At 41.8% G+C, this 24190-nt stretch overlaps 1 protein-coding gene across 1 annotated transcript in view; it reads right to left on the bottom strand.

Annotated features, from left to right (window-relative positions):
- Positions 1-763: 763 nt before the first annotated feature.
- Positions 764-24190, bottom strand: part of LOC141100155 (beta-1,4-galactosyltransferase 1-like) — a 288644-nt gene continuing 265217 nt past the window's right edge. Inside the window, exons 5-7 of the mRNA XM_073588434.1 lie at positions 22284-22406; positions 21125-21229; positions 764-1159 (exon numbers count right to left, since the gene is read on the bottom strand). Of these exons, the coding sequence (XP_073444535.1) occupies positions 1024-1159; positions 21125-21229; positions 22284-22406 (364 nt within the window). The 3' untranslated portion in view covers positions 764-1023. The remainder of the gene's footprint in view (positions 1160-21124; positions 21230-22283; positions 22407-24190) is intronic.

The following is a 24190-nucleotide window of genomic DNA, read 5'->3' as shown; positions in this document are numbered from 1 at the left end:
AAAGCACATTGAACTAAATGTACTATTTGTAAATGTACGATAAATGTACTACAGCGTAAAGTACAATGTGTCACGAAAAAACAATCTCAGAATTGCTTAGATATGTAAAGGCATTTAATTATTGCTACATAAATGATATATCAGAAAAATACAAAGCATAGCCAAAGAAATAAAAGAACTTAAAAAAATTCAGTTATAAACATAGGAAAAAGGAAATGGTATTTAACAGAAAAGTCACAGAAAGTAATGCACAAACAGAATGCAGCAGATCCCCTTAATAAAGGTGGAGGTAACAGGTGCAAAATACTGATGAAACTACCAGTCACAACCTACAAGTTTATGAAGGGGGTGATAGCCCAGTATTAGACCACACCGAAGAAGCTTGCACAGTGCCCAGCTAACAGCCAATTACACGCCCATACTATTAGATTAGGCGGTCTGCATGGCACTATACGTGCATCAAAGAGGGACAAGCTCCCAGTTTACAAGGTCATCATTGATGAGCCTTGCTGCTCACTGTAAAAAAAATATAAAATGGGCAGAAAAATATAATATAAATATGAGGTATTAGTCGAGATTTTGGCTAAAATACGCGAGCTCCCCCAAAACATAAAGCAACTTTAAAAAATTGGCCCCTCCCAAAATAAAATGTTAGCGGCAGTTTCATCAGTATCCTGCACCTGTGCTGCCTCTACCTTTATTAAGGGGGTTTGCTGCATCCTGTTTATGCATTAGTTTCTGTGACCTTGGCTGGTAAACACCACTGCCTTTTTGCTATATTTATACATGGGCACATGTCAGATATGATAAAAATAATAATTTTAAAGGTTTTACCATTTCTAGAAGTTATCATCTATCAATTACTGTTATTTTTGTCTTAGAAAACAGAAATAACAAGCCCTCTTTTAGAATGTCCATAACCAAGACTCTGTGAGATATAGATACTGTTTTGTTACACACATTATCTGTACACTAAATACATATCATCAATACATTAAACAAGTCTTATCAATATATTAAGCACTAAATGTTTCTAGTTCCGATGTTAACTGTGATTTTCGTATAAAGTTTGTTCCTAATGCGTTTGATGACTTCATATTCCAACGAGTTAAGGCCATCTATATGCATGAATTTGTAAGCTTTAGAAATGAGATGAAAGCTAGAGAGAATGGAGAAACATACTGATCAAAACTGATGCACAAAACAGAATTAAGGACAAAGTCAACGTTACTGTCAAGATATAAAAGGTGGAGGAGTCGGTTCTGTGGTGGATGACGGCCATTTTGTGTACTTCGTACGCCTGTACCCGTTGAAGAACACAACAGAACTGACTCCCCCGGCCCCACAATTTAAAATCTTGATGAATTGAATAAACAAGATTTTTTACCGGAAAGCAGAGAGCCACCTCTTCACTTTTTCGTTTGGATTTTTAGTGTAAAAATCTAAACTATTTTCTAACATGCTAGAATTAAAAATTCCTTTTCGTTCACGGTCACTGCCACAGCATTTGCCCTCTCCATGAAACAAAGACTCATCTATGACGCTTGTACCAGGAGCTGGGCTAGTCTCTGCGCGATCTGTTGCTGGCTCAGATCAGCAGTGATGGCTGGCAACATAGTGTGTTGTCAGAATACCCGGTGTAAAGAGACCAGCACCGCCCTGCAAGTGACATCAATGGTTTTCTGCATGCCCGGTATTCTGACAATACTCTCTGTTGCCGACCCGTTACTGCTGATCAGAGTCGGAAACAGAAAATGCGTTGTCTTTGTGTAGATCGCTCAGTGACAGGAAAGGCCCTAGCCCTGTGCAGATGATACTTTGTTTCAGAGAGAGGACAAAGGCCGTGACAGTGACCGAAGCCTCTGCCCCCTGATCACATCATGCAGTGAGATACTCAAATGAATCGTAAATCAAAATGGAAGTGGAAAAAAATAGAACAGCAATTAGATAATTTAGTTAAGGAAGGATAGGGAATTTTTAACACTCGTATATTAGAAACTAGTTTAGATTATGGCACTAAATAGAAAGGAATTTAGAATAAAAATTAGTTTTCTACATCGAACCACCGTTTTAACATGTGGCATGCTTACATTATGTACCACTGGTGTGCAGCTTTCTTGCAGCCATATTACAAACATGAATTAGATCTTCCAACTAATAATATTAAGGCCTCATCCAGATGTTCGTTTTCTATTTGCATTTTTTTATGGATGAAATACATACCTTGTATATTCTATATGGCTGTTCACATGACCATGTTTTTTTATATTAGGTATCAGTAAAAATATAAAAAAGTAGGCATGGCCATCTTTGATCTGAGCCAGGGATCAAACTTGAAAATGCAAGTCTATGGGTCTGCGAACAGCTCGGTCAGCACAAAGATAGCCTCCAAGTTGCATCCTAGTGACGTCCATTTTTCAATGATTGTTTGCTAAGGGAAGCTTGGAAACCTCTATTAATGCCAGAAAAATTGACATATAATAAAAATCTCAGCTAAGATAAGGATGGAAATTGGCACTTTTTTCATGTATAAGAAAAAAAATGGATGTGTGAATTATATCTTACAAATAGGTAATGTTTCTCATTGTGGAGAGTGAAATACTGGCTCTGGCATGCCAAGGTAAGGAGGCTTATGGAATGTTCTCTGGGAACGTTGTATGGCGATTAATAGCCTCCTTACCTTGGCATGCCAAAGCCTTTATGTTACTCTTCACAAGGAGAAGTGTTACCCCTTAGACCTCAGTCCAGAGGCTTTCAACTAGCTAAATCAGTTCTCATAGTTTGCACTCACGAGGGGCAATACCCTGAAACACTGTGTATGCAAACTGAGATTTTGACTTGGCTTTTAACCTAAGTCACATTTCAAGGTCCGTTAAATGGTTGAAAGTGACTTGTAGGATTACTGCTTCCAACAGGTGGTGCTACAGAGTTCAAGTCCTCTTCCTTTATGAAGAGACAATTTGTATATTAAATTTCCCAGAGGAGCATTGCATGGTGAATAAGCCTCCTTAGCTTGGCAAGCCAGAGCCGGTATGTCACACTCCACAAGGAAAAATGTTACCCCTTAGACCTCAGCCCAGAGCCTTTCACCTAGTCAAATCAGTTCTCATACTTTGCACTGACGAGAGGCAATACCCCAAAATACTGTGTCTGTAAATTGAGATTCTGATTTGGCTTTTATCCTAAGTCATATTTCAAGGCCCCTTAAAGAATTGAAAGTGACTTGTAAAATTGATGCTTCCAAGAGGTGGTGCTATAGAGTTCAAGTCCTCTTCCTCTCTGAAAAGTCAATTTTCATCTTACAAATATAATGTACATGTATACATTCACTTGTACATATTGGAAAACAAAACAGTGGTTTTCTCAAAGGCATTTATTCTGAAAACATTCCATAGATATTCTGATCTATGATTACATAATGATATAACTTAGGTGCTGGAGATTTGCCTTCTGAAAACTCAAGATGTGATTTCTTTCTTCTATCATATCTGAAATGTGGTCATACACATGATAGAGGCGATGCTAGAGCAACCATTCAATGATTATCTGCTGAAAACCCCTTCTTCTTATATTCCCCCATATAAAATATTAGCAGCCTATCCTCACCGCAGGTGGCAGCGCTGTTCCAGTGGTGTTGGCGCCTGCTCTCCTGGCGCTCTCGTGACATTATTATCGACAAGTTTACTCTAATTTATACCAGAAGTGGTACAAAATATATATCTAGTCTAGTAGATTTTTATTTCTGGTGCACACACAGCATACGATACATCTAATTTATTAAGAGGCATGCACCTGTTAATCAATCAGGAGCATCTTGTCCCACCGTGCTTTGTATTAAGACCAGTGTACTTTATGCCAGTCTTAATAAATCTCCCCCATTGATTTCTGTACAGATGATGCTAACCAGCAATATAAACATCTGATAGTTCTTCTTGCAATTATAATATGTACTAATATAATATATAATTAACAAATGCAACATTTTTTTTGTATTCTTCTATTTACATTGTTTGTCAATAGAAATTAAAGTGCAGAATTTGATTTATTTGCAGTTTTAATTTTATCTTACAACTCCATGGTGTTCCACACCTGTCCTAGGTAACTCAGGCTCCTTATCCTTCCTCTTAGCCTGCAGCCCTCTGTTGTGCTCCAAGTCAGGTTTTGCAAGTTGCCTGGTTTGGATCATTGGCATTATCTCTATAGACCCCTTTATAAAGGCCCATTTAGGCAGACACCTGTGTCTTAGAAGTAAAACTCAAGATTTCTGTATTTGGTGTGATCCAGTTTCTGTTCATACTGTGCTTTAGCTTGCTTCCATTCCCTGCTGGGTTCCACTTAATTTGTCCTGCTGCTCCTGAGATTACTGACTGTGCCAAGTCACCACTTCCCATGTGCCTTCCTGCTTGCTACATCAACACCTGGGGACCGTGTGCTGTAAACCTGAGGCTTAGAGGATACAAGTCACCTAATGAGCCTCATAGATTCCCAAGACAATGGGTTCCAAAGGTGTAGCAGCCATAAGACTGTTGCCATGGCATATGTACAATATGTCTGGACTGGTAACTTACTATTAGTCAATGGGCTGTTTGTCCTGAATGAACAGGATCTCTCAGCCTGTGTAGATGCACTGTCTCAGACACCTGCAGTTTCATCACTGGATTCTAAACACCTGTCACAGCCAAATTTTCTCCTGGGACAATTTGCTTGGGGAACTTCTTCAGAATTTCTCACTTGTGCCTGTTTTGTTGGAGACATTAAGGTCTGTTGGGGCTTTTTGCACCAATGCACTGTACACTTTGAGTTATGACCCAGAAATTTTTTTCTGACTAGTCCAAAGTGGCCTACGTTTGTTCTATGTTGTTTGGGGACACTTCAGGAGTGGGTTGCACCATTTTGTGAGCAGGATGACCTTATGATGCATGGTCTACCATCTTTCCTGTCTGCATTCTGTAAAGCGTTTGACGTACCAGGTCGTTTCCACTGTACCGCTGATGGCATACTGTGGCTCAGACAAAGGACAAATTATATGGGGCATTAAGTCATCCAGTTCCACACTCTGTCTGCTGACTTGGCCTGGAATAATGACACTCTCCTGGCTGTCTTCTATGCTGGCTTATACAGTCGGATCAAAAATGAACTTGCTGAGATAGATCTGCCTTCCACCCTTGATGACTTGATTTCTCTTGCCACCCAAGTGGACTTGTATGTTAAACAACTGTCTAAATTAAAACACTTAATTCCCTTGTGTCACATTCCGGAATTTCTTCAAAATCTCCCATAACTGAACCTGAACCATAGAAATCAGTTGGCACAGATAATCTCCACCTGAAAGATCCTGAAACCTTTCCGGGGGACTCTGTTTGTATTGTGGTGAACGGGATCATTATTGCACAAATTGTTTCAAACGGAAGACCAAAAAGGGAGAACTTCAGACCCTAAGGAAATATGAAGGTATTGTCCTGGTATTAACATTATTCTCCACTAACGATAAATTATTTGTGCCTATGTCTTATTTTCTATTGTTCCTCTACTGTATGTTCATGAGACAGGTGTGTATTGATTCTGGAACAGCAGAGAATTTTATAGACTTATCTATTCTCAAAGGACTGAAAATGTCTTTAGTTTCTTTGCAAACACCTGTGAAGTTAACCTTTGTTAATGGCTTCACAACTCCAGGTCGTCATATCCAATTCTGGACACTGAGGATTACTCATCAGACTGGTGCAATACCCAATAGGGAAATTTCTTTTTTATATTTGATGCTTTCTGATGCAGAGGGGCTTTTGGGACTTCTGAGGCTATGGGTACATGCTCTGGCCATTGACTGGTCATCTGACCAGATCGCCCAGTGAGGATCATCTTGTTTTTATAACTTCTTCATAAATGGGAGGAGCCCTAAGAATGGGTACTGGTACACACATGTCATAGGTATCCCAGGCTCCGCTTACTTCCCCTGTATCTACTGCCCTTTATTGTGCTCCACAACAGATTTTGCAAGATGGCCAGGGTGGATCTATAACATCATTATGACACACAAGGCTCATTTCGACATATACCTGTGGCTTGGAATTGAGGCTCTAGACCTCTAAACTAGGTGTGCTTCACTTTCTGTGCATACTGTGCTTTAATTTACTTCCATTCCTTCTGGGTTCCACTTCATATGTCCTATTCCTCCTGAGATTGCAGAGTGTGCCATGTCCTCACTTTCTACATGACTTGCCGCTTGCTGCATTAACACCAGGGGTTCATGTGCTCACCTGGACCTGAAGGCCCTATCACACTAAATGATGCACCAGCGATACCGACAATGATACAACCTTGTCAGGATCGCTGGTGCCTTGCTACATGATCGCTGGTGAGCTGCCAAACAGGCAGCTTCACCAGCTATCAGGACCAGCGAGGACGCTGATATCTAAGGTAAATATCGGGTAACTAAGCGCGTGCGGCACTTAGTTACCGCTGTTTACCTTGGATACCAGCATCCTAGCGTGAGCACGCAGGTATCTAAGGTACACAGCAGGTAACTAAGTGATGCGGGTGCTTAGTTACTCAATATTTACCTTAGATACCAGGAGCTCGCTGATCGTCGGTCTCCCACTGCCACATGCAGTGATGCACGCTGGCCAGCGGGAGACCAACGATCAAAAAATGGCCCAGGACATTCAAGCACGATCAGCGATACCCGACTGGAGGGTTGGTCGCTGATGTGCATCACACACAGCGAGATCGCTGTTGGGTCCCAAAATCAGCGATCTCGCTAGTGATCTCGCTGTGTGTGACAGGGCCTTGAGACTTAGAGAATCCGCCTTACTTGGTGAGTCTAAAACATAAGCATGCTCAGCAACTCTCAGACTTTCTATTGAGACTATCTTAAGTCTCAGAGTAGAGCAGCACTTGAGTGAGCGCTTATTCTTTTCCATTTTAGTGATCAGTGCGGTCTCAACTCCTGGGTCCCCACCAACTGAAATATTTAGCCTCTCTATAACATCTCAAACATTTACTACAAGTACACTTTTACTTTTTTTTATAGGTTTTGACATCCTTCAGGCTTCTTAAGTTGCTCTGCTTACGACAGTGATGGTCTCAGTTATGCAGAATTTGGAATGACACTATTGCAATCTTCTCTGGTGTTGATTATTGACATTATCTGCACAGTGCTGTGAAAATATATTCTCCCTTTTTTCTACTTTTCCCAATTTGTCACATTTAAATTCTTCAGATCAGCCAATTTTTTTGTCATCTCCTGGGTCAGTGATGATCTTTTGGGGAAATTGGTAGGGTGACCAGTACTGGGGAGGTTCAAAACTGTTCCAAATTTTCATCTTTTTTAGATAACAGCTCTCAATGTTGCAGGAGTTCCTGACCCTAAGCAATGATTTTGCAACCAGGCTGGAAGTATTCAATGACAATGACATCTGTATTTCAATCTTTTCAGATTATGGGATATTTAGCATGCTGACTTTTTAAACATTCTAGCTGATTTGACATTGACAGAAAGGTTGCATTTACCTAATTTAGAATTAATAGATCTGGCAGTAATCATGGCTGGGAGTGGCTAGTGAAATTGAACCCAATTGTATTTAGTTAACTGTTTGATAATGCAGCTTTTAAGTTAGTAAAAGGTAATTACTATAGCTGCTATATGTGTTTAGTTGAGTTATCTGTTAGGGCAAGTTAGGATAGGATATGGGTTGAACTAGATGGACTTAAAGTCTTCCTTCAACCTTAATAACTATGTTACTATGTTACTATGTAATATTAACCACTTCACGACCCATGGCTTATAGGTACGTCATATTTCATGTTTCCTCCTTTTGTTGCGGGCTTTGGTGCTGAACCCACATACAGTATTTTCTGGCACATGACAGCAAATTTGATCAGCTGTCATGTGCCCCTAACAGCTGCTGGTGAAATTGCGATCTAACCGTGGCTGTTAACATGTTAAAAACCACTGTCAATCTTGGATCACGCTGAAAGTGCATCACAAACCTCCCCCATTGGAGCCCCTGTCTCATGATCATGGGGCGCCGATGTTTTATCTTTGCTGATCTGTTATGAACGTTGTGCACAGCAGATGATGAGTTTTGCTACATGTTGCATTGCTCTGCTAAGTGTTGCTCAAGCGATCAGAAGATCACAGCTTCAAGTCTCCTAAGGAGACTATTGAAGCAAGTAAAAAAAAAGTTTTAAAAAATCTAAAAGTTCAAATTACCCCCCTTTTGCCCCATTCAAAATAAAACAATACATTTTTTAAAAAAAGATACACATTCGCTGCGTTCAGAAACGCTCAATCAAAATATAAAAATAATTAATCTGATTTTTTTTAACAAGAAAAAAAATTAAAAATGCCAGAATTACGTTTTCTTTTGTCGCCAGAACATTGCAATGCAATGGATTAACAGGTGATCAAAACATTGCATCTACTCCAAAATGGGATATCAATAAAAATGCCAGCTCAGGGACCAAAAACTTTTCCAAACTTTAATTTTTTTTCACCACTTAAGTAAAAAAAACCTATACCTGTTTGGTATCTGCAAACTTGTAATGAACTGGAAAATCATAATGGCAGGTCAGTTTTAGCATTCAGTGAACATGGTAAAAAAAAAAATTGTGGAATGGCACTTTTTTTTGCAATTTCACTGCACGTAGAATTTTCCATTTTTCAGTGCACAATATGGTAATATCAATGGTGTTGTTCAAAAGTACAACTCGTCTAGCAAAACAATAAGCCCTCACATGGCCATATTGATGGAAAAATAAAAAAGTTATGGTTCTTGGAAGAATTGGAGCAAAAAACAAAAAGGGGTTAAAGTAGTTTGATCTTAAACCTTCAAGTTTGACAAATATACAAAAAAAGAAAGAAATTGGGAAAGAACAAAACTTTTTTTTATAGTACTTGGTATTTGTATTATCATAGATACTGCCTTTATAGTGCTATACTATATTCCAGTCCTGATTATATACAGGGTCGCCATTACAACCCTTAGGCCTCTTTCATACATCAGTTTTTTTTCCAATCGGTCGCAATCCGTCAAAGTTTGAAAAAAACAGATCCTGCGCAGATTGGCAGATTGTGAAAAACTGTTGCGACTGATCAGTTTTTTTGACGGATCCGTCACAGCAGCTGTAGCTTGAGGTAAACTTTGTCCCGTGTGGATAGAGAGAGACAATGATTGATGGCGCTGTATCCGTCGCTGTCCAACTTTTCGTTGTTGCCAAAAAAGTTACTTTGTCCATCGTCTCTGGCCGACGGACAAAAGAATTTCCGACGGATCCGTATCCATCGCAATCCGTTGCTAATACAAGTCTATGAGAAAAAATGGATCCAGCAGCAGCAACAGTCGCTGGATCTGTTTTTTTCAAAAAAACAACAGATTGTGACTGATGGCAAAAAACTGATGTGTGAAAGAGGCCTTACTGGTGCATGGGGCCAGGTGTGCAGAAGCAAAGAGGGGGGTTCTGGACTGGGTGAGACATGGTGGCAGTGGACCCCTGAGGAGAGGGGAGAAATCACTGAGGAGAGGGAAGATGGCAGAAACTACTAAGGATACGGGAGATGGGAGAAACTACTGAGGCGAGGGAAGAAATTACTGAGTAAAGAAGATGGGAAAAACCACTGAGGAGAGGGGAGATGGAAGAAACTACTGAGGAGAGAGGAGAAATTACAGAGGAGAGGGGAGATGGGAGAAACTACTGAGGAGACGAGAGAAATTACTGAGGAGAGGGGAGATGGGAGAAACTACTGAGGAGACGAGAGAAATTACTGAGGAGAGGGGAGATGGGTGAAACTACTGAGGAGACGAGAGAAATTACTGAGGAGAGGGGAGATGGGAGAAACTACTAAGGAGAGGAGAGGTGGGAGAAACTACTGAGGAGATGGGAGAAATTATTGCGGAGAGGGGAGATGGGAGAAACCGCTGAAGAGAAGGGAGATGGGAGAAGCTACTGAGGAGACTTGAGAAATTATTTAGAGGGGAGATGGGAGAAACTTCTGAGGAGAGGGGAGAAATTACTGAGAAAAGGGGAGATGGGAGAAACTACTGAGGAGACAAGAGAAATTACTGAGAGGGGAGATGGAAGAAACTTCTGAGGAAAGGGGAGAAATTACTGAGGAGAGGGGTAGATGGGAGAAACTACTGAGGAGACGAGAGAAATTACTGAGGAGAGGGGAGATGGGGGAAACTACTGAGGAGACGAGAGAAATTACTGAGGAGAGGGGAGTTGGGAGAAATTACTGGGGAGATGAGAGAAATTACTGGGGAGATGGGAAAAAATTTCTGAGGAGAGGGGAGAAATTACTGAGGAGAGGGGGAGATGGGAGAAACTACTGAGGCGATGGGAGATATTACTGAGGAGATGGGAGAAACTAGTGAGAACATGGGAGAAATTACTGAGGAGAGGGGAGATGGGAGAAACTACTGAGGAGAGGAGAGGTGGGAGAAACTACTGAGGAGATGGGAGATGGGAGAAACTACTGAGGAGAGGAGAGGTGGGAGAAACTACTGAGGAGATGGGAGAAATTACTGAGCAGAGGAGAGGTGGGAGAAACTACTGAGGAGACGAGAGAAATTGCTGAGGAGAGGGAAGATGGGAGAAACTACTGAGGAGAGGGGAGATGGGAGAAACTACTGAGGAGGTGAGAGAAATTACTGAGGAGAGGGGAGATGGGAGAAACTACTGAGGAGATGGGAAAAACTACTGGGGAGAGGGGAGATTGGAGAAACTACTGAGGAGAGGGGAGATGGGAGAAACTACTGAGGAGAGGGGAGAAATTACTGAGCAGAGGGGAGATGGGAGAAACTATTGAGGAGATGAGAGAAATTACTGAGGAGAGGGAAGATGGGAGAAACTACTGAGGAGAAGAGAGAAATCACTGAGGAGAGGGGAGATGGGAGAAACTACTGAGGAGATGAGAGAAATTACTGAGTAAAGGAGATTAGAGAAACCATTGAGGAGAGGGGAGATGGGAGAAACTACTGAGGAGATGGGAGAAATTATTGCGGAGAGGGGAGATGGGAGAAACCGCTGAAGAGAGGGGAGATGGGAGAAGCTACTGAGGAGACTTGAGAAATTATTTAGAGGGGAGATGGGAGAAACTTCTGAGGAGAGGGGAGAAATTACTGAGAAGAGGGGAGATGGGAGAAACTACTGAGGAGACAAGAGAAATTACTGAGAGGGGAGATGGGAGAAACTTCTGAGGAAAGGGGAGAAATTACTGAGGTGAGGGGGAGATGGGAGAAACTACTGAGGAGACGAGAGAAATTACTGAGGAGAGGGGAGATGGGAGAAACTACTGAGGAGATGAGAGAAATTACTGAGTGAAGGAGATTAGAGAAATCATTGAGGAGAGGGGAGATGGGAGAAACTACTGAGGAGATGGGAGAAATTATTGCGGAGAGGGGAGATGGGAGAAACCGCTGAAGAGAGGGGAGATGGGAGAAGCTACTGAGGAGACTTGAGAAATTATTTAGAGGGGAGATGGGAGAAACTTCTGAGGAGAGGGGAGAAATTACTGAGAAGAGGGGAGATGAGAGAAACTACTGAGGAGACAAGATAAATTACTGAGAGGGGAGATGGGAGAAACCTCTGAGATAAGGGGAGAAATTACTGAGGAGAGGGGGAGATGGGAGAAACTACTGAGGAGACGAGAGAAATTACTGAGGAGAGGGGAGATGGGAGAAACTACTGAGGAGACGAGAGAAATTACTGAGGAGAGGGGAGATGGGAGAAATTTCTGAGGAGACGAGAGAAATTACTGGGGAGATGGGAGAAATTTCTGAGACGAATGGAGATATTACTGGGGAGATGGGAGAAACTAGTGAGAACATGGGAGAAATTACTGAGGAGAGGGGAGATGGGAGAAACTACTGAGGAGATGGGAGAAATTACTGAGGAGAGGAGAGGTGGGAGAAACTACTGAGGAGACGAGAGAAATTGCTGAGGAGAGGGAAGATGGGAGAAACTACTGAGGAGAGGGGAGATGGGAGAAACTACTGAGGAGATGGGAGAAATTACGGAGGAGAGGGGAGGTGGGAGAAACTACTGAGGAGATGAGAGAAATTGCTGAGGAGAGGGAAGATGGGAGAAACTACTGAGGAGAAGAGAGAAATCACTGAGGAGAGGGGAGATGGGAGAAACTACTGAGGAGATGGGAGAAATTACTGGGGAGAGGGGAGATGGGAGAAACTTGTGAGGAGAGGGGAGATGGGAGAAACTACTGAGGAGAGGGGAGATGGGAGAAACTACTGAGGAGATGGGAGAAATTATGAAGGAGAGGGGAGGTGGGAGAAACTACTGAGGAGATGAGAGAAATTACTAAGGAAAGGGGAGATGGGAGAAACTACTGAGGAGATGGGATAAATTACTGAGGAGAGGGGAGATGGGAGAAACTACTGAGGAGATGGGATAAATTACTGAGGCGAGGGGAGATGGGAGAAACTACTGAGAAGAAGAAAGAAATCACTGAAGAAAGGGGAGATGGGAGAAACTACTGAGGAGAGGGGTTAAACAGTAGTGAGGAGAGTGGATAAGAGAGCAGTGGAGTAACATTCCAGAGGAGAGGGGAGACATCTTCCATTTTTCCGTCACCACTGTATGTCTGCTATTCCCACAAAGGAGCTCCCTCCCTCCTATAATGCTCCCAGAAGTTGGGATGGGCGAGGTGTGCAGGGCTGACAAGTGGGCGCCCTCCACTTCTAATTCATAACTACATGACCCCCTTTTCCTGTCCTCTATAATGAAGAAAACAGAAAGTATATACTGTATGTCTGTAATCTGTATATAGTGTGTGTGTGGGTCAGGTGTTGTAATGTGTGTATTGTGTGTGTGCTCATGCAGATGTCATATATGTATAAGTATGTTCTTTCCTGAGTTACGTGATGGCAGTTCAGACTCTGCATCACATTGTTCTCTCTGTGAGCTCGAAGTCTCTTTTACAATGTAAGTCTATGATGCCTCGTTCTGACTCTCCATAGACTTTGCATTGTAAAAGTCACTTGCGAGTCACAAAGTGCAACATCATGCAGAGAGTCTGCAGAGAGGAGATATCACTCAGAAGACAAGTGGAACGGTGCTGGATCTTGGGGAAGATGACAATAGGTGTATATTAATACAGTAACAGTACACACATGCAAATACACACAGGTTTAAGGGGAAAAAAGTTAATGAGAGGCTTCTTTAACTCCTTCACCACCTTGGTTTTTTCCATTTTTGAGTTCACGTTTTTTTGCTCCCCTTCTTCATAGAGCCGTAATTTTTTTACTTTTCCATCAATATGGCCATGTGAGTTTGTTTTGTGTGGGACAACTTTTACTTTTGAACCACACTATTGGATTTGCCATATAGCGTACTGGAAAATTGGAAAAAGATTCTGGCTATGTACCCACGTATGCAGAAAATTCCTGACTAAAAACCGGACTCCTTCCCAGGAAACGCGTGTTTTTTACCGCGCGTTTTTTCCGCATTTTTTGCACCATTTTTGCGTGTTTTTTATGCAGTGTTTTTTCCGGAGCATCCCCAGTCTCATAGAATATAGTTAGAAATGCGGATTTTTTCATGAAATTAATGAGCATGCAGAAAGAAACGCATCAATATGCCCAAAATGTGCAGAATTTATTAAAATGAATGGGATGCTTCTTGTAAGCGTTTTTTAAGAGTTTTTGCATTATCCTCGGGCTCAGTCTCTCCATCTGCTTCCTCTTTTTTAGAAAGAAGTGGTATGCTTCCATACAAGTGACAGGAGCGTGCCACCCACACAAGTAAATAGATAGGCAGAAAGGATAATGAGGATTCAATGGTGAGGAAAGGGAATCAGATAATCAATGTATCATAATATGGATTATCTGACCCTGAGTGATCGTTCCTTATGAAAGGATAAACATTTGTCTCTACAACCAGATTCGACCCGTTTACATGGATCAAGGATAACAATTTGTTTGCAAGGTAATTAAAATGGAAAAAAATATTTTCAAACAATGACAGGTTGAAGTGCCAACAGCTGGGCATATCTTCAGAGGACTTGCCAGGTGTTAAGTTACTTTCTGAGCTATCAGAGAAAGGTCAAAGGAGGATTGGTGAAAATCCATTTTCAAATTTCAAACCTAAGAGTGGAAGAATACCGCCCTCTGGTGACAAAGGGACTATTGACGTATTTCTCAATCTTGTCACAGAGAAAATTTGTATCTTCAATCCTAGACATTAACTTGTCTTATCCAATTTATTGCTTACTAAAAAAAAGCTTTAGAGGGCCTAAAGAATAATAATATCATAGTTCTGAAATCTTCAGACAAAATCAGGAATACGGTTGTTATGGACAATGTCAATTATATGGGGATCTGTAAGAGAATTCTATCAGGCAAATCTACTTATGAGATACTATGAGATCCTATGCAGGGACTCCACTAAGTAGTACACTCTAAAATTATCCAAAATCCTCTCTCAGGCTCTACAGGCAGGTTAGCTCTCAAAAAATGAGCATGACTGTCTTCTTCCTGGTCACAGTGACATTTTATGCACTCTCCAAGATTCAAAAGGGCATCAGTCCCTTAAAGGGATGACCAATTGTCTCTGGAATTGATTCCATGTGTCAAAATTCCAGCATTTATCTAGATAAGCTCCTTAGACCATTTGTGACAGCCCTTACTGAGGGATAAAATGGACCTTCTTAATAAACTGGAGGGTGTCAAAGTTAACTCGGATACAATAGTAACCTCCATCGATGTAGAGACTCTTAACAGTAGCATTCGGCAAGATGTAGGTATAGAGGAAATCAATTACTACCTCAAAAACAGAGGGACAGATTTGGGGCTACATAAAATATTTCATTTGGAGCTTATGGATTTTGTTCTACAACACAACTTCTTCCTTTTTGATGGAAAGTATTACCACCAACCAGTGGCGGATTAAGTGGACTATGGGCCCAGGGCTGTTCATAAAACCTGGGCCCCTGTACCCCCCTTCCCACCTGAGCGCTGCGGTCCCCGTGCGGGAATTGACAGCCGTACAGACCGCAGCACTTGGTTTGCTGCGGGTCCATACGGAAAACCCGCCACCATTCCACCACGTGTGGACATGGCCTAAAAAGACGTTGCACATAAGCTGTAGGCCTATGGCCAATACGCACAAAATCGCCCAACGTGATCCTGGCCATAAGGGATCCACTTTAATGTCCCCACTTTAATTTGAAGTCCCCTTACTTCATCCATTGCAGTCCCCTATCACCCACTCACTTCATCTGCAGTGCCGCTTCATCATTTGCAGCCCCTTATCCCCCCTTCCATTTTATCATGTGCAGTCCCCTTCCCCCCAACTTCATGTGCAGCCCCACTCCCCCATCATCATGTGCAGTTAATTTTACCCCCACATCATGTGCAGTCCCCCTTACCCCCAATTCATCATGTGCAGTCCCCCTTACCCCCAATTCATCATGTGCAGTCCCCCTTACCCCCAATTCATCATGTGCAGTCCCTCTTACCCCCTATTCATCATGTTCAGTCCCACTTACCCCCAATTCATCATGTGCAGTCCCACTTACCCCCCCTTCATCATGTGCAACCCCACTCACCCCCCTTCATCATGTGCAGCCCCACTCACCCCCCTTCATCATGTGAAGCCCCCACTCATCCCCCCTTCATCCTGTGAAGCCCCCACTCACCCCCTTCATCCTGTACAACCCCAGTCACCCCCCCTTCATCATATACAGCCCCCAGTCACCCCCCTTCATCATATACAGCCCCCAGTCACCCCCCCTTCATCATATACAGGCCCCAGTCACCCCCCCTTCATCATATACAGGCCCCAGTCACCCCCCCTTCATCATATACAGCCCCCAGTCACCGCCCTTCATCATATACAGCCCCCAGTCACCCCCCCTTCATCATATACAGGCCCCAGTCACCCCCCGTTCATCATATACAGCCCCCAGTCACCCCCCTTCATCATATACAGCCCCCAGTCACCCCCCTTCATCATATACAGCCCCCAGTCACCCCCCTTCATCATATACAGCCCCCAGTCACCCCCCCCTTCATCATATACAGCCCCCAGTCACCCCCCTTCATCATATACAGGCCCCAGTCACCCCCCTTCATCATATACAGGCCCCAGTCCCCCCCTTAATTGTGTACAGCCCCCACTCACCCCCTACCCCATTTAATTCATTTTAGAAATAAAAAAAAATAAAAAAAGTTCCCCATACTTACCTCACAGCCGGCTCGCTCCCCAGCAGCGCCTCTGCTTTCAGCATCCTCCGGGACATGTCGGCGCGTGCACGATGACGTCATCGCGCACGCCCGACATCTGACCCGGAAGTACAGCCGGAGCTGAGCAGCCGTCAAGGTGACGGCCGTGCACAGCTCCCGGCCCCTCATAGAATGTGACGCGGGCGGCTGTCTGCTGCCGGCGGCGTCACAGCACAGGGCACGGCCGGCCCTGTACAGGTGCTGGGGGAGCGGTCCGGGGGGCATTTGCCTCTCTGCCACCCGGCCCAGCCCGCCCCAGCCCCTGCCCCTGGGCCCGCAAAAAACCTTGGGCCCGGGGCGACCGCCCCATCCGCCCCTATTAAGATCCGCCATTGCCACCAACTTACGGGCACGGTGATGGGAGCCCTTGCAACCACACATACGCTAATCAGCTTCTGGGTTGGTTTGAAGACACGGTGGTCTTTAAGGTATGAGGATGTCATCTGGTGCCCACAGATATTAATCTGGGGAAGATATATTGACAACATCCTCGTCCTTTGGGCAGGTAAACAAACATATTTTGAGTCCTTCATTGGTTATCTCAACTTGAATGTAATAGGTCTTTTTTTTCACCTATGAAGTTGTTATGGACAGTATCGCATTTTTAGACTAAATATATCCAGGTAGATGGATGGCTCTTTGAAAACCTCACTGTTCCAGAAGCCAATGGCTACCAACAGTCTCCTCAAGTGGGAGTGTTACCATCCACCGCAGTTGCAGAGGGGCATCCTCAAGGGGCAGTTCTTCAGAGCCCGGAGGAATTTTTTCTCCTGGAAGGAATTTCAAACTGAATCCAGAGATTTGAAAGATAGATTCCTAGTCAGAGGGTATCCCAGAGGAATTATTGAGGCAATAACATGCAAGGGAAGTTGATAGATCATCTTTGTTGCCTCACAATGCAAAACCTGACTCTGAGACCGTAACAAGGCTGATATGAACGTTTGATGATGATCAGACGCATAGGGTCATGGATGCCATAAGAAAATACTGGGGCATTTTAAGGGATGACCAGGACATATCTACTTTGATCTCCCATAAGTAATCAGCTACCTATGGGAGGGTGTAAGTCGATCAAAGACTATGTTGTCCATAGCCACTTTACTCAATCCAAAAAGGAAGGCATCTGGCTATAGAATACATCTCTAGGCACATTTAGGTGTGGCCACTGTACCTTTTGCCAATAGAGCTTCAATAGTAGGGTGGAGTGCAACTTGCATTCCACCTGCGTTACTACTGCATGCAAACCATTTGAAAGAGACGTTAATATACTCTTTAATGACATTGATTCTGGCTTTCATCAGTGTGGAGCACATGGTGCGTTACACTGACGTCACTTCCGGTTGTGCGGTACTGTGGAGTGCAACTTGAGTTCCACCTGCGTCACTTCCGCCCTTGGACTATTCAAAAGACATGATAGCGTTCTATATAATTTGATAAGCACCTATTTTGGCACTTTGACCTGTAAAGTATACCCTCATTCTCCTTAAGTTGGCGGTGCCCGTACTGGATGTTGCACACAGCATTTTTCTGGCCACATGGACAGAGATTGGTGTCTCCCATTGGTCCCCTGATGAACCTTGAATAACGCAGGGGAAAACGCATCGGGACTACTAGTCATAAGTGTCAATTTTCTATTTGGACTATACCATATTGATGGAAAACCAGTTGCAATTGTCCTTAATGGGATAGGCAGACTATAGATTTGACTTTGATATACAGAGCAAATTAAAAAGCACTAGCATATGCGATATATGTGAATGGCATGTACTTTATAATTGCCTTACATTTTTGTTTTTGTGTCCCCTATGGGGATTGGACCAGAGAGAGTGAGATTTTTTGGAGCAATATATGTTTGAGTATGTTCTGAACATGAAATACTGACATTGTGATAGCTCCATTATGAACAGAATTATGAGTATATGTGTACTATTTTTCATCATTCTTTACTATCTGTGTGTGTTTGAACTTGGTAATGGTATGTATCAGGGCAGTCAGGGACATCGTCGTTGAGCAGAGGAGCTATTTCGCTAAATACTAGTGTGCCAACCTTCACTGCCAAGTAGGATGAGCTACAGGGATGACTAGTGACTTGTTAGGTCTGTCTGTATACCTGCCCAGCATAATTGTGCTAAACTTCACCCTATATTACAATTAGTGATGAGCGAGTGTGCACGTTATTCAAGTTTTCCGAGCATGCTCGGGTGTTCTCCGAGTATTTTGCGCATGCTCGTAAATTATATCTGAGTCCCCGAAGCGGCATGATTTGCGGCTGCTAGACAGCCTGAATACATGCAGGGATAGCCTGTTTGTTAGGTAATCACTCATCACTAATTGCAATACCTCAAGAAGTTTCATGTTTTATATGTTTAATATACGAGTCCTACATGCTTTTAATATATTAATAAAAGTTATTTTTAGGGGTCTAGTTTCTATTGGTTTCTAAGCTGTGCACTGTGCAATGTGCATTGTGCAATGTGCACAGTGACAGCTCACTCTCTCTTGTTAGCTCAGATCAGCATTAACTAGCCAGCAACAGAGTGGAGTCAGAATACTCAGCATGTAAAAGCCAGTGATGTCACTTGAGGAGGGCAGTGCTAGTAAATTCATGCCAGGTATTCTGACATGCTCTATTGCTGGCTCAGAGCATATGCTGTCATTGTGCACATCTTGCAGGGACCAGCCCCGCCCCTGAAACGAGTGTCACTGATGACATTTTGTTTCATGGAAGGGGCAGGAGCTGTGGCATTGACCGGCACCTCTGACCCCTAATGACGCTTTGTTTGAGTATCCCATCATGCACTAGGATTATCAAACAAAGCATCATCTGAAAGGAAGTAGAGAAAAAAATAGAAGCGCAGTTAGACAGTGTAGTTAGGGAACAGTAGGAAATTTTTAATGAAAGTATAAAAGAAAATAGATTAGATTAAGGAACTAAATAGATAGGGAGTTAGGATGAAAGTGACTTCATTTTTTTGCCATTTAACCATTTAAATGTTAATCATGGAATGGCAATCTTGGGGAGCTGATGAGTTACTATTGCAGTGGGTCAGGCTGCTGAATGCCCCCTTAACTGCCAAATTATTCCTCTGAATGTCAGCTACATGCAGAGCTTCATAGAAAAGCAATTTCACTATACAATGTAATAATGAGTTATTATAGTATATAGTATAAAAACCCCTTTCAAAAGTAAAGAAATTAATTTTAAATAAACATCGTTGGTATTCTTATGAGAGAAAAAGTACAATCCTATGAAAATTTTAAATTATTTAAAACCATTGTTAAATGCAGAAAATAAGAAAAAATGCATTCAAAAATCATATCTACACTAAAATTTTTACTATGCAGGGCAGTACTATGTCTCTTTTTTCTTCATCTGGCATAGTGTAGAAGTTTGGGAAAAATGATTAATGTGCTCTGGAAGTGGCGCTCTAGATAACTGTGTTATATTCTATAAAAATGAGTCCTGCCTGGAAGAAGCGATGGCAGTCTGCACTGAATGAAGAAGAAAAGTGAAGATGAAGGATTTCACTAGACATCACTGGTGAGTCAGTGTGTTACTTGTACGCTCACTTTATACACTATATACAAAGCTCCTGTGTATAATGTCACTGGTGATTACTGTATTACCTGCATACTGACACTATACATATAAAGATATTTTGTGTAATGTCATTGGGGATCACTGTATTACCTGTACACTGTACACTATATACAGACCTCCTGTGTATAATGTCACTGGTGATCACTATATTACCTGTACACTTACACTGTATGCTATGTACATAGCTCCTATGTATAATGACACTGTTGATCACTATATTACCTGCATATTGACACTATATACAATGCTCCTGTGTATAATGTCAGTGGTGATCACTGTATTGCCTGTACACCATACGCTAGATACAGAGTTCCTGTGTATAATGTAATTGGTAAGTCCCTGTTTTACCTGTACACCAATACTATACACTATACTATGTACAGAGCTCCTCTGTATAATGGCACTTATGGTAATATAAGTATTGTGTTTTTTTTATTAGCGATCAGTTTTCTACTATTCGGTCAGTATGTGGTGGTAATATATAATCTGGTTATGTTGTGATGGTATTTGTTCATGGTCTGCTCAAAATGTGGTTGTATTTCTACCCTATATGGGATATTATTTGGTCACTAGGTGGTGGTAATATACAGTTTAGTCATGGTGTGACCCTTGTACATGGTATTAATTGGTCATGTTGTGATGATATTTAATCCTTGTATATGGTATTATTTGGTCACTATGTGTTGGTAATATGTGATCTGGTTATGGTGTAGCGGTATTTGTTCCTTGTATGTAGCATCGTTTGGTCACTATGTGGTGGTAATATGTGGTCTGGCCATGGTATGGTGGTATTTGTACCCTGTATTTGGTATTATTCCTTCACTATGTGGTGGAAATATATGGTCTGGTCATGGAGTGGCGTCATTTGTTCTTTGTATATGGTATTATTTGGTCACTATGTGTTGGTAATGTGTTATCTGATCATGGTGTTGTGGTATTTGTTCCTTGTAAGTGTTATTATTTGGTGCTGCAAAAATAATGTCTTGGTGCAGGCTGAAAAAAATTATATTGGGCAAAACAAAAGCTGATGACTATGTATAGGGTAAGATGTTTGATGGGAATTGTTAATGTGTAATTGGTGAGAACGTGGTGCAAAAATGGAGTTTTTCTATGACAGCTGTGGGACTGTGGAAGGCTTGAGGGGTGGTGGCAGAGATGGGTGGAGCCTGGGTGGAGTCTAAAGGAGGTCAGAAAATTTTGTCAGTATGGGACCCTGAAATTCCTTGTGGTAGCCCTGAATATATATGTATTTTATTAGATTTCTTGGCTTCCTTATATGTTATACCTTTTGCCTGTTTCTTCATTACCAGAATCTCTATGGTGGAAGATTGCTTTAGATCTGGCAATGGTTAGATCTGGACGTTCGATCTTCATTCCTGCTGCTATAACCCTAAAGGAAAAAAAAGTGCTGTAAGAGTTAATAAAGTGTATATACACAAATATATATTTATATATTATATTTTTCAGATGATAAAACATACTTTTTCCCCCCAAAATTTGGGGGTATATCTTGTAATCCAAATGTAGCTTACAGGGGTGGGAGCGGCTGAGGTGGAGTGGGGTCTCAGGAGGCAGGGTCATTGCTGCATGAAGATGACAGTGGCACCGGCAGTAGTGAGATGAGGGCGTGTTCGGTGTTGCGAGGTTGCAGAGGACCCAGGGCTTTCATAAAATGTCGCTGGAGTCCCTGCACTTCCCATTGTTTTCACTGTGGAAAACCTCAGGAAAATGGCCGCCAGGAGCGGCGCATGCGCAGATTGAAATCTCATCTCCCGAGCCCTCGTGTACCGAGATCTCAAGCTGCGCATGCACCACTTCTAGAGGATATTTTCCTGAAGACCACTGCAGTGAAAACACTGGGAAGTGTAGGGATTCCGCTGATATTTTCTGAAAGCCCTGAACCCGCTGCACACTTGTACTACCAAACACACCCTTCTCCCAGCCCAGGGCCCACAGAATTGTCCCGCTCCTGCCACCACCGCCGTTAGCGTCATGTAGCAGTCTACAGGAGTGAGAAAAACCTGCTGACCATAACAGCTTACACACTATAGGAGAGAAAGTATTTGCCAATTACGTGGAAAATAACTGCCATACAAACTTTGCTCCACTGGGAACCACTGATCTGTGATTGCCCAGGTGTACTGACCAACACTATACAAGGTTTGGTAATCCGTTAGATGTCATAGGTGAAAGGCATTATGGGGAACCTTGCTCAGCCATGCAAAAAAAAAACATTAGCCTGCTCTCTGCTTCAGCAGTTTGGGAAATGGTGCTGGATAAGGATTTTTTATTTGAACTGTGAATTAAGTCTCAAAGTCATGGCATTTGTGCAAGTCACAAATTTAAAGAAATTTGACTCATAATCATGCGTGGATTGATCCACTCATCTGAAGTGACATGTTTAGAAATTTACTTCATTACCAGGTTGATTCAGAAGTACATACCTATTATACAATTCATCATCTTCTCCTCCCCATCCCCAGAAACGATTTGAAAATCCATTTACTTTGAGGAACTGTTCTTTTGTGAAAGCCACTACACCACCAAATATAGTGTTATAAGGCAATCTGAAAAAATATATAAAGCTAAATACAATAATTCTGTTAAATTTGTTGATGTATAAAAAAAATACTGTTGAATTTTTACTGCATTATTTCATTTTTTTGTGTTTTTTGAGGGGGTAGAGGATTGCTATTTCTTGCCATCTGTCCCAACATTTTAACCAGGAGGAATCATGCACTTATCTACTATCTTTTGGATGTGCAATTAATGTATTAAATAGAAAAAATAATTTAATTTCTTCCTGCTACTGAAGGTAACTGTATGTCCTGATGTGGTATTACGTTTTGAAGACAAGTCTTTGGAGACTAAGACATATTGGTATAAGATATCACAAAAGATTTCATTAATGTAATGCTAAAACACAGTTAGTGCATTGCATAATTCAAAAGGCATGACAAGATATTTTTAATGATCATCACAGTTCTCCATTCCTTGCCCTCTTTAGTCCCTTCAGCCCCCTAACCTGTTTTCATCTTCATGACCAGGCCAAATTTTACAATTCTCACCAGTGTCAATTTATGTGGCAATAACTCTGAAATGCTTCAAATGATTCAGAGATTGTATTTTCGTGACATATTTGTATTTCATAATAGTCGTAAAATTTCTTCAATATGACTTGCGTGTATTTGTGAAAAAATGGAAGTTTAGCAAAAATTTTGAAAATGCTGCAAATTTCAAGCTTTTATTTTTATGCCCTTAAATAAGAGATTTATGTCATACAAAATAGTTAATAAATAACTTTTTCCACATGTCTACCTTACATCAGCAATTTTTGAAACATGTTTTTTTGTTAGGAAGTTTTAAGGGTTAAAGTTGACCAGCGATTTCTCATGTTTTCAACACAATTTACAAACCCTTTTTTTTTAAAGACCACATTACATTTGAAGTGACATTGAGGGGTCTATATGACATAAACTATAAAAAGTGACACCATTCTAAAAACTACACCCCTCAAGGTGCTTAAAACTGCATTCAAGAAGTTTATTAACCCTTCAGGTGCTTCACATGAATTTTTGCAATGTGGAAAGAAAAAACTTTTTTCCCCAAAATATTAATTTAGGTCGAAATTTACACAAGGGTAATACCAATACTCCATATGTGGGGAAAAAACACTTTTTGGGTGCAGGGCAGGGCTTGGAAGGGAAGGAGCACCATATGACTTTTTGATAGCAAAATTTGCCATGTCATGTTTAAAGATACCGTGATGTGTCTAAATAGAGAAACCCCCCCACAAGTGACACCAATTTGGAAACTAGAACTCTCAGAGAACTTATTTAGATGTGTGGGGAGCAATTTGAACCCCCAGTACTTCACAGAAGTTTTAACACTGAGCAGCGAAAATAAAAAAATCACATTTTTCCCACAAAAATGATTTTAGCCCCAAAATTTGCATTTTCACAAGGGTAACAGGAGAAATTGCAGCATACAATTTGTTGTGCAATTTCTCCTGAGTATGTTCATATCCCACATATGGGGTAAAGCCACTGTTTGGGTGCATGGCAGGGTTCGGAAGGGAAGAAGCACCATTTGTCTTTTAGAATGCAAAATGCAAATACAAAATATGCTGGAATGATTAGCGGACGTCATGTCACGTTTCGAGAGCCCCTTATGTGCCTAAACAATGAAAACTCCCCAAAAGTCACACAATCTTGGAAACTAGACCCCTCAGGGAACTTCTCTAGATGTGTGCTGAGCACCTTAAACACCCAGATGCTTCACAGCAGTTTATAACATAGAGCTGTGAAAATAAAAAAAAATTACACTTTTACCACAAAATTTTTCTTTTAGT

This window comes from Dendrobates tinctorius, unplaced genomic scaffold, assembly GCF_039654945.1.
Source record: "Dendrobates tinctorius isolate UK_male_01 unplaced genomic scaffold, ASM3965494v1 ptg000011l, whole genome shotgun sequence".
NCBI lineage: Eukaryota > Metazoa > Chordata > Amphibia > Anura > Dendrobatidae > Dendrobates > Dendrobates tinctorius.
This window is presented reverse-complemented; position numbering and strand designations above follow the sequence as displayed.